The sequence below is a fragment of the Bactrocera latifrons genome, unplaced genomic scaffold (genome assembly GCF_001853355.1).
Source record: "Bactrocera latifrons isolate USDA-ARS-PBARC rearing strain unplaced genomic scaffold, ASM185335v1 scaffold_179, whole genome shotgun sequence".
Classification (NCBI taxonomy): domain Eukaryota; kingdom Metazoa; phylum Arthropoda; class Insecta; order Diptera; family Tephritidae; genus Bactrocera; species Bactrocera latifrons.
The window spans coordinates 76,359-87,524 of NW_017535285.1; the positions used below are offsets into that span (position 1 = coordinate 76,359).

The 11,166-nt window shown below is 38.0% G+C and overlaps 3 protein-coding genes across 3 annotated transcripts in view; 1 reads left to right on the forward strand and 2 right to left on the reverse strand.

Moving 5' to 3' along the window:
- Nucleotides 1-2,517, reverse strand: part of LOC108967173 (structural maintenance of chromosomes protein 2) — a 4,676-nt gene extending 2,159 nt beyond the window's left edge. The window contains exons 1-6 of the mRNA XM_018930452.1: nt 2,345-2,517; nt 2,037-2,244; nt 934-1,975; nt 433-860; nt 226-372; nt 33-155 (exon numbers count right to left, since the gene is read on the reverse strand). Coding sequence (XP_018785997.1) covers nt 33-155; nt 226-372; nt 433-860; nt 934-1,975; nt 2,037-2,204 — 1,908 coding nt within the window. The 5' untranslated portion in view covers nt 2,205-2,244; nt 2,345-2,517. The remainder of the gene's footprint in view (nt 1-32; nt 156-225; nt 373-432; nt 861-933; nt 1,976-2,036; nt 2,245-2,344) is intronic.
- Nucleotides 2,518-3,061: 544 nt separating this feature from the next.
- On the reverse strand, nt 3,062-4,617 carry LOC108967129 (40S ribosomal protein S16). The gene is made up of 5 exons (XM_018930372.1): nt 4,570-4,617; nt 4,450-4,491; nt 4,215-4,346; nt 3,937-4,051; nt 3,062-3,307 (listed from the first exon to the last, which is right to left on the reverse strand). The coding sequence occupies exons 1-5, from the start codon at nt 4,579-4,581 to the stop codon at nt 3,162-3,164; spliced, it is 447 nt and encodes a 148-aa protein (XP_018785917.1). The 5' UTR covers nt 4,582-4,617; the 3' UTR covers nt 3,062-3,161.
- A 311-nt stretch (nt 4,618-4,928) lies between these two features.
- The window catches only part of LOC108967178, an 8,907-nt gene continuing 2,669 nt past the window's right edge, over nt 4,929-11,166 (forward strand). The window contains exons 1-4 of the mRNA XM_018930461.1: nt 4,929-5,216; nt 5,561-8,427; nt 9,705-10,108; nt 10,180-10,458. Coding sequence (XP_018786006.1) covers nt 5,081-5,216; nt 5,561-8,427; nt 9,705-10,108; nt 10,180-10,458 — 3,686 coding nt within the window. The 5' untranslated portion in view covers nt 4,929-5,080. The remainder of the gene's footprint in view (nt 5,217-5,560; nt 8,428-9,704; nt 10,109-10,179; nt 10,459-11,166) is intronic.

The following is an 11,166-nucleotide window of genomic DNA, read 5'->3' on the forward strand; positions in this document are numbered from 1 at the left end:
TTTTTTTCAAACAAAGACAATGTCTTACTCACCTGTTTCGCTATATTCAAATCGCGACACACCAAGGTATGACCAAAAACAAATTTCATTACCGGATCAAAGTAACGATCATATTCGATTAACGACAAAGCCGACTGCACATTCTCCTTGCCCACCTAAAAGCAACATGGAAACATATAAAAAAAAAAAATTGCCAGCAGTAAAATTAAAATTTATTTTACTTACCAAGCTTTGTGCGAAATCAACAACGCTCTGATCAATCGGATGTGAAGTGATCTTGTTAAGGGGTATGATGGTGACACGATGTTGCAATTGTCCTTTCTGCAGTATTTTTTTACTCGCTATGTCATCATCCGCCACATAACTGTATAACTATAATTAAGAGCTTATTCATAGAAATATATCACTAAATTTCTAATGAAGAGTACTTACGCTGCCACCGGCTGTCATCATTAAGGCGAGATTATTCTTTTCATCGCGCACGTTAAAAAGTTTGCCCACCATACCGCGCATTTTAGTGCGATCGAAATTTGGTTCCGGATCGCGATATTGCAATTCATAGCGATAAGCATTGCGTCGATCCAGTTGTTGATTTAAATCGCGTATCTCCTTCTGTAGCACATTTTTACGCTCCTGCAAAGCCTCGTGGCTGCCATCCTCATAATCAATTGTTTCCATTTTTGCGCTGAGACCAGCTATTTCACTTTCGAGTTTATCGCATAGTTCTTGATCCTTGGCATAGAGTGTATCCTTAGACTGTTTGTCGTTCTCACGTTGTTTGAGCACATTGCGGCAGTGTGTTAATTCCATGTTGGACGTTTTAAGTGTTGTCTCTGCCTGGCTGAGTTGTTGTTTCGCATCTGGAAAACAGTAAAACAAAATTACAACCATCCCCGGTAATATACAACTTTTTAAGTTATATAATCAACTTACTTATTAGTTGATCCTGCAGTGAGCATGACTGTCCATCATCATCCACCGACAAACCTTTTGTCACAGCTTCGAATTTTTTCTGCGCTGCATCGTAGGCTTGCGCATCGCGCTCATCAGCTTCTTTAAGGCTTTGAAAGAGATCGTGCACCTTTGACATTTGTGTTTCCTTTTGTTTTAGCGCCTTCTCATCATCTATAATATTTTTCTCTAAAGTGCGTAATTTTTTTTGCTCTTGATCAATACTAGTTTGCGCTGATTTCAAACTACCCGCCATTTTTCCTTCCTCCACGACCTGTTTTGTAAGTTCTTCTTCCACTTCCTTCAGTGCACCACCACAATCATTATCAATTTGTGCTTGCACTTCTTGGGATTTTTCTTCGATGTTTTCTATTTCAGCATTATTATCTTTGATAGTCGTTTTACATGTTTCGATGCGATTATTTATTTTTTCAATATTTTCTTCAATAGAACGTAACGCCTCTTTCTGTTTCAGATATCGATAAGATATATGTATGCGTGTCAAATATTCAATGTCACGGCAAATTTTTTGAAATTCCAAATATGCTGCACGTTCCTGCCGCAACTTTTCCAATTTCGGTTCGACCTCCTCTTGTAGTAGTGTGTTTGTTTCACGTACTTTGGCATCCTTCTTCTCAATTAGCTTGGTAGTTGCCTCACGCTTTGTCTCATACATACTAGTACCTGCTGCCTCTTCAATCATTGACAATATTTCTTGTGGCTTCATATTCAGAACTTTGGTTATACGTCCTTGCATAATTAAAAAGTTCGGGTTATTAACATTCAATTGCACTGAACAAAAGAAATCCGACACTTTTTTATTCTGCACGAGTTTACCATTGATTAGGTATTTATTTTTACCGCCAACAACAATTTGACGAGTAACTGAGATTTCACGACATTTTTCATAGCCAAGTGGACATTGATTTGGATCGGAATTGTCGAAAATTAATGTAACAGTAGCCTTTGTAACTCCCGCCTGACCGCTTTTATATACAAGATCTTGCAGCGATGCAGCGCGCACCTGTGTTTGAAAGTTTTTAGAACTATAATAAAATCTCTAAACAAATGCTAAAAGCATATACCTGTCCCAAATTCATTATACCAAGCACAAAACATATTGAATCTAATATGTTTGACTTGCCTGTACCATTCAAGCCGGTAATCGCTGTAAACTCGCTGTCAAAACCATGAATTTCCGTGCGTCGTCCGTAGGACTTGAAACCATCTATAATAACAGATTTGATGTACATCGTAACACTTCTATACTCCCAATTGTATCAATATCGTAATCTGTAAAATGTAAGGAAACGAATGATGTCCACAACGAATTTCAACCAAACAATTAGCGCGCGTCTTCGGCGCGCTATGCATAAGCAAGCGCTTTACTCACTTTAGTGGCCAATTGTGTTGCAGCTTATCCGTGGGTGATTTTTAAACAATTTAACAACATAAATCTTCACAGTTTAGCATGCAAAATTAAAATTATTATTGAAATTTTATTTCCCAAACAATAAGACAGCAACACAAATAGAAACCTTTCTCGTTTTACTCTTCCTCTTCTTACAAACAACCGTTGGCTGTGTTGCCACTTTTATTGTATTTTAAAATTGAAATGAAAAATTATAATAAATTATTGTATATTTTCACAATTTTTTACATATCCGCCATTATTTTGAGCAATTTTGTAGGTTTTTTTCCTAAATAAATAATATACCATTATAATATTATATATAGTATGATAGTATGTGACAATTGAAAACAATAGAATCTTAAATTGAGTGCCGTGTTCAAGCAGAGTGGCAGTGCGGAATCTATTACTTTAACGAATAGGGTTGTCAAAATTTATAATTAACACAAAAAATTTGACATTTTTGAAATAATGAAATTTATAAAAAAAAAAATTTGAAGTGTATAATTTAAAGCAGTTATTGGAACCATGGCTGGATGTTTCCTACCACTACAAACAACGGCTGTTTCCGATATAATTATAAAAAAATCTGTAAATTCCTTCACAAAAACATTTATTTTAATGCACTGCCTTTGATTGCATTCGTACACAATGTGCACTGACAAATTTGCAAGGCACAACTTGATTAATAAAAATCGATTTTTCTCCTTTTTTTCAAATAAAAAATTTATTTTCTCTTTTTATAAGTGTCCACCAATAACGCCTTAGAATATAACTAAATGCATATCGTAATATATACTTAACGATATGATTTTTGGTAGCGAGCACGGGCACCTGGACCACCGAATTTCTTTGGCTCGCAACGACGTGGGTCACCGACCAACAGAGTTCTGTCGTATTGGATGAGGATATCCTTGATTTCCTTCTTGGAGGCTTCATCAACGTCTGAAATATATAACAAAAAATTATTTWAAAAAAACCATGTACATTTTAATAAAAACAAAAGAAACTATGAATTTGTTTGTAAATCTAGCATCACTCACATATGTCATATTTGGACCACTATGAGATTGGTATTTGCCTGAATATTTAATTTACCGTGTCTTCATCTTTCGAGAGTAATTTCGTGTTACAACCGAAAATCTGGTATTAACCGGCATAAATTATTGAAGAAAGCATAATAGCTAATTTTAAATTTGTTTGTAAATCTAGCATCACTCACATATGTCATAATTGGACTGCTATGTGATTGGTATTTGCCTGAAAATTTAATTTGCCGTGTTTTCATCTTTCGAGAGTAATTTCGTATTACAACCGAAAATCTGGTATTAACCGGCATTAGTACTCAACTGCATTAGAATGTTTTTTGTTCTCAAAATTTAAGTAATTATTGTGTATATCGAGCATCACTCACACCTGCTATTAAAGTAGGATTGATTGGTATTTGCTTGATAAGTTATTATCCCGTGTTTTCATCTTTCGAGAGGAAAGTTATGTTCCAACCGAAAATCTGGTATTAACCGGGCTGTTACTTCGTTCTTTTTTACTAATTAAAGTGTGTATTTTATGCTTACATTTCTGGTAGAAAGCGATCAGCGCCTTGGAGATAGCTTGACGGATGGCATAAATTTGAGCGACATGACCACCACCGCTAACACGTACACGGATGTCTACGCCAGCGAATTTTTCCTGCAAAATTGCAATTACATTAATATACAATCCATAGTCATTAAATAATATCATTGAAGAATTTTTTTTCAGTTTAGAAACTTGTTTCATTATATTCAATTTCGGGATAAGTAAAACTCATCACAAAGCTGTGTTATGCGAAATCACTAGATAAACAACTCACCTTGCCCAACAGCAAAAGTGGTTCTTGCAATTTGTATTGCAAAACTTTGGGTTCAATTTGTTCTAAAGGACGGCCATTGACCCTCAAGAGACCATGTCCACGCTTGCAGTAAGCAACAGCGGTGGCGGTTTTCTGCAATTAATAATGTAAAATTAATTTTCATATCACCATTTTAGATTCAATGCACGTGTATGCCACGGGCTTTTCACTTCACTATTTGTAAATAAATGCTTACCTTGCGTCCGAAAACTTGCACGGCGTGCACGGGCTCTCTGCGCTGTAATTAACAAAAAAAAAAAAAAGGTGAAAATTATTTAAAAAGCTATCATAAATTAAATAATTTAAGCAAACCTACTTTTTGCTGCATCTTTGCTCAAGCAACTTTGTGAAAAGACCGGAAAAGGCCATTGCGCCACTGAACTGTAATTTAACGAAACCAAATGTCAAATTCTTCGTTCAATGCAGCAGCGCACTCTTAAGTGATATTTTGAAAATTAAAGAAATAAATAATTTAAAATAATAATGATATATAAATTTTCCACATTATAAAAATTGGTTGGATAAAATAAAAAAATACTTTTTCCTTTGTAGTTATATATATTAAATGCATTTTATTGCAATATTTTATTTTGTAATTTTATATCCATTCAAACCTATTTTCATTCTCGCAACTTTGTACCACCCGGTACCTAGAATAGCTGTCATTCATGTAGTCAAAAAATTTGGTTTTGTGTAGTCAAGGAAATTTAGTGCTGCAATTTTTTAATATCTTCATTAATTCTAATGTAATTATAAGTTTTTGAGTGCATTAATTAAAAAGAAAATTATTTTCCTGCATTTCGCCAAAATAATTGAAAGGCTTGAAAATGTCGAGTGGACGCGGGGAAGGAGAAATCGATTCAGAGGAAGATGGTCTGCGAAAACGCATACATGAGCTTGAAAATGAAAATGCTGAATATGAAAAGATTAAACGAATTTCCGAAAGTTATGGAGATAAATATGGTACGTAGATGACCGTAGCAAAAAGATTTGTGTTTTATATTCTTAAGATATGCATTACAATATAAAGACCCCATAGCTTCTAGTTATGTATATATGCATACATTTATGTAGAGCAACATGTATGTAGATACATATGGATTAGGGCTTGCTTGCTTATTTCGAAGTAAAAATGAATAAGTGATATCAGGCCCTTATCAGTTTAGTCTTGATGAATTTACTATACCCATCTCACATATATGCTATTTTTTTGTATAACAACTCAATAATATTTATATATAAAGCACAAATTTTGGCATATTCACATATTTTGTTTTATTTTTAAATTATGTTATGTGTGCCTTCAGGTAACATGTATAGACTGAATGAATTTAACGACTGGGAAGCTGTAAAACGCGCTGGTCAAGTGCCCACCGATGCCTCGTCAATTTCTTCCGATGAATTTCCCTATCCAAAAAAGAAAAAGCATAAAAGAAATAAAAAAGGTAAGTGCAAAATGCATGCGCGTCGTGCAATGCATCGCAGTCATCGTTGTACGCATCAACGGCACAAGCACAGTAAAAGACATCAACGGAAAGAACGWCTCTTCAATACTTACAATGAAAATCGTGCTATTGAAACAATATCTCTGGATACCACCGATAATAGTGAATATGAGAAGGATAACTACTCCATAGCTACTATGGATATTGAAAGTACCGATGAAAATGATGGGAACATAACATTACCGCTAAGTCGTGAAGAACTTCGCTTGGCACTGGGACGTGGTACGACGGAAAGAAAAAATAACCTTTGCTCATTAAAAGAACGTTTGCAACCGAATAAATTTATTACATTAGACAATATGAGCAAGGTACAAATATTGGAAGAATCCGCAACGAATTCGAATGACGCCGAAAATGTTGTAGAAATCAACAGTGATAATTCCATTTCAATTGAAGAGCAAGAATTGCGTTTAATTGCGCTCAGATCGGCGATAATGCGTAAACATGCGACACGTAAAAAACGTAATGCCGAGATTGCCTATTCGCCAACCGATTTTGATGAGCTGCTGGTTGAACCCGTCAGTTCAGTCGATACGGATATTGGGGAGTTAGAGGGTGATATGGAAATAAGTCCGGCTAGTTCACCCCGCCTGGTACTCAGTCCCATACAGTGTGACGAAGAACAAAATAGTAATATTAGTTTGGACACTGTGGATAATCAAGTGGATAATAAACCTGTAGATATGGAATTAGCAAGTAGTGATAGTGAACAGGAAGACAATAGTAAGAGTATAAACAACACGGATATGTCTTATGCACAAATGCACGATATACCGCTACCAGCTGGTCTACCAATGGATAGCGGCATCAGTTTGCCCATGGCATACGATTATACAAGTCATAGCAATCACGCGATGTCCTACGATATGTATATGCCGGCATTGCATTACAGTACGCCACTGGAGTTGCCAACGCCACTGTTGCCAATGTCTGCGTTAACAAGCACAACGCACCCACCGGGTACATATGACTTGACTTTGCAAAATTTCAATAACAGTGACGAAGTCACGTGTGTTAAAGATGAGTTTGCCTTTGAACCTGAAAGAGGTAGCCTGTCGCCCAAATCATCAACAATGGAGATTATACAGCAAGAAGACACACAAGACCCCCCAGAGGATTGCAGTGATGAAGAAGAGGCGGAAGCTTTGCGCGCCTTATTGTTATCTCAGCGACAAATGGCGAAAACCACAAAATCGAATGGCTTGATACAAATGCACAAACAATCGCCAACACATGCGCAAAAAGCAAATGAAGATGACAAAGGCGCTGAAAATATCATAAAAGCTAATGCTAAGCCCACACCTCCAGAGTCGATTTTGAAAGAAGCTGTACGCCGTTTGAAAGTGAAAACATTTGCAAATGTTGAGAGTGCGCATGCGCAGGATTATCAAGCCGAATCTGATACGCATGCGCCTCGTTTGACAATAAAATCTTTTGCGCGTTGCAAAGACATTGAAGAAGAAGCATTTGCGCATGCGCAGCCACCTCATATAGATGAGAATGCAGCAGCAGCTTTTAAGGTACAATCAACGAATTTTCATAATGCATTTAGTAATCACAAAGAGAGCAGCACGGAGAGCTTACAATGCAAAAGCACTCTCGAAATTTTGTGCTCACAAACGATTTCGCACGAAAATGTCGCAACATCTACAACCACCAAGCGGCGCTTGGACATTATGTACGCGGAAGAATACAAGACAACTGTCAAAGAGATGCCAAAGATTGCTGACAGTATACACTCATCAGAGGACAGTAATGGTTTGCCGTTGCAACAAAGCCAAAGAACACATCACACTTATGAGACGCAAGCCAAGAAACAGAAAAAGACTATGGAAGAGGCAAACCCTGCGCCTGCGACAGATTTGAAGGATATTGGAGCCGAAATCCATACAAAAGAGATTAGTACACAAGAAGGCGATGCCAATAGCAGTGGTGAGAAGGAGAACAAACACGCAACGAAGAACAAAAACGAAAACGCTTACCCAACTGCCAAGCCTGTTGCCAAAACTGTGAAGTTGCTACCGAAGAACAATGCTCCGCTCACGACGGCAAAAAACGTAACAGCGCCGCCTAAACTAAGCGTAGCACCACCGTCGAAGGTCATAAAGCCACTAGCGCAACAGTTGAAAATTATTAAGCCCAACAAGGTCATCAATAAAAACCTGGAAGTACAGCAGCTCACGCAAAAAGCGGATAATATCGGCGTGCCCAAAAGGCCTGACGTCAGCAGCCAGCCATCGCGCATACTAACACCCACCACACTGCCGAATATTAAGGTGAAAAAACTCATCATACGTGTAGGTGACACGGATTCCTCCTCGGAGGACGAAGAGATTATACGCAATCAAACTTTGGAACGTTGCATCGGGCTGGCGACCGCGCGCACCAACACACCTGATTCGCTTACTAATGTGCTGAATGAGAATGTTTACGGCAGCAAAGCGTGTAGCACGCCTACAGAAATGGCAAACGCGCAAACTAATGATGACCTCTCCAATGCATCATCCGCTAAAGACAATACCGTTGGTGAAGCCTTCGAAAAGAAATTGGAGAATTTCCTCAAAAATATACGTTCCAAAACGCTACAGACGAGCGAGCATGCTGAGCATGCGCATACGCGTGTGCGTAAGCTTAGCAGCAGCAATGGTGCCCAAACGCGCACACCCACGGTGCGTATGCGCAGCGAAGCAGCGCATTTCATATGCTTACTAATATCTTTGTACCCTGAACAGTGTATTTTAAGTTTGTCACRAAGTTTGTRATACACATAAGACTCCTTAAAATATATAAGTGAACAGCATGAGAAGATGAGTCGACTAAACGAAAAAGGACTCYGACATATCCAACATATGTCCTGCRTGCAATGAGTCTCTGCATGACACTGGCCACCTCTTTGCATGCCCCACCAACCACACTCATCTGACACCCTTTTCTCTTTGGTCCGACCCCGTCGAAACAGCACGTTTCTTGGGCCTCCCGTTACATGACGTCGACGACAATTTATATAATCCTTACCWTCCTAACAGGGACTAGATACAACAACAACATGCGTCGATTAAGCTATATCCGTCTGAAACCCCTCAGTTCTTGAGCAGTTGTACTGAAATTTTGTACACGTCTGTTTATCGTTAAGGAGCACCGATATCCSATTTCACTATAACACACTTCACTTTTCTAGTGTTTTCGCAGAAACCATGCCTGCCGTTACCTGCTTGAAGCAAAGCCACCTCCTAGGAATATCGGGAGAACGTTAATCTTGTTGTTGTAGCGTCGTAAAATATTCCTGAAGTAATTTAGAGGAAAGTTGCCGCGTTGACAGTCGTTGATCGGATAAAAATCCGGGTCTGTTCCGGTTACTTGAACCCGACTATCATGGAAGGTCCGATCAAATGTCGGTCGCGTCCAATTTCCGACGCACTGAACGCCATTCACAATGGAGCTATTAACAACTTCATTGACTCCCTTCCAGTGAATGGCGTTCTTGGAGTCCAAACATCACATAGCTCGAGTTGCTACGTGGAACAAGAGTAATCCTAGCTCAAATTCGTTCTGAGTTTGCTTAATTTCCTACTTACCTAGAATAGACCCTGACATACATATTATATGTCTTGCATGAACAGAGTCGCCGCATGAAATTTCTCACCTCTTTTCATGTCCAATGAAGCCAACTAACTTAACTCCCCTGTCCTTATTGTCCAAACCCGTCGAAATCGCACAAAACATCCCTTMAGTTATTTGGAGGAATGCTTCAGAGTTGACAGCCCTGGATTGGATAAAAATCCGATCCGTTCTTTTTATCTAGTCCCGACTGTCGTGGAAATCTCCATACAAACTGTTCGATAAATATATAAAAATGCACCTGTGAAGGATTTTATAGCTTCGGTGCTGCCGAAGTTAAGCTCTTTTTCTCGTTTTTATTTTATTTTCTTACATTTCCTTTTGATAGGCCGTACGCAGTCTTCCCATCGCCTCGCAAGAGGAATACAAACGGTTAGTGCATCGCATGAAGATACTGGAAAGGCAAAAGCAATTGAAGAAAATGCAAAAGAGCCTTATAGAGGATGCGGAAAAGTATACGAAAACCAAACACGACAATGAAAAGAATAATGTGCGAATTTTCGACGATGCCAAGGCGCACAACAGCGTCGAAGTTACCAACAGCGCCACACAGACCTGTAGTGAAGCGTACAGCGCAATAGCTGAAAAGTCCGCAGAAGTACATTCCGAAAAATCCACGCCGAACAAAAGTTTAACCGTCACGCAGACACCGCCAACCGAAGCACCGCCTCAAAACCAACAGGCATTAACGGATAAGCTACGCTCCTGGGAAACTATTTACACCAGCATTAGGTAAAATTGAGTCTATCTAGTATTTTTTTTTGAGTATCTGCAATTAATGCACTTGCTGCCCATGCTTCTAGTAATAATATCATAAGCAGACTGGACAAATCGCTGCAGCTGGTGAATGAAGCGAAGTTGGCGAAAATCGCCAAAATGCGTCATGAGCAGCGACTGAAGGAGTTGCGTCACGAAATGGAGCAGACGCAACGGAAAATGAAAGAAGAACAAGTGAAAATAACACGCATACACCCACAAATATGCGCCAGCAACGAAYTGATTGCGAAACTGAAGCAGAAACGTGCYAAGGTGCTGGAAATGGCTGTGAAGTTAGGCAAAAGTGTTGAGGGCGATGATTATAGGTATTATAACAATTCGTTTGCAATGTTWTTTATTACGCTGACAAATAATTCRTGCTACATACAATATCCGTACTTATGTATGAATTGACTTAATATAGTGGTGTGGATATTTAAGTGCATGCGCTGTTTTCTCGCTACATTACTTTATTTTTATATGCATTCTGGCAATATTTTGCACAAAAAGTAAAATTTGCTCGCCTTTTTGTCTGTAATGCCATAAAATAAGTTAAGTAGATGTGAGGTTAGTTTTCATTGAGTAAAGATGTAGAAGATGTGAAGTTATATATATGTATATCAAATCCTAGCATAAATTATATCAGCATTTTTCTCAAAAGAAGTGTGCTTAACAGGTCTATATATTCTCTAAACCGTCATACAAAGTTTGTAGCGACTTTTTCGAACTTGACTGAGATGTCTGAGTAAAACTTAGCAAAATAGTTGTACCTTGCATATTGTAGTTCTAGATCAAAATCGGCCGAAATCGCTGCATAAGTTGTCATAGCCCGCATATGTATGTATATCGATTATAATAGCTTTTATTCTACTTTTTTGATTATTTATTTATTTATTAATTAAAATTTTTGCATTATATGTATATTTTTAATTTGCGATTTCGAACTTATTTGTTAATTTATTTTAAATCAAATAATTTGTTTGCTTTAATTTGTAATTTTTCTATATATTTATGTAGTTCATTATTATTATTTT

What these genes read in the sequence shown, in the direction of transcription:
- LOC108967129 (XM_018930372.1), bottom strand. An exon ending in CACTTTTGCTGTTGGGCAAG is followed by an intron (nt 4,052 to 4,214) that starts GTGAGTTGTTTA and finishes GCAATTTTGCAG; the next exon opens with GAAAAATTCGCTGGCGTAGA. An exon ending in GATCGCTTTCTACCAGAAAT is followed by an intron (nt 3,308 to 3,936) that starts GTAAGCATAAAA and finishes TATATATTTCAG; the next exon opens with ACGTTGATGAAGCCTCCAAG.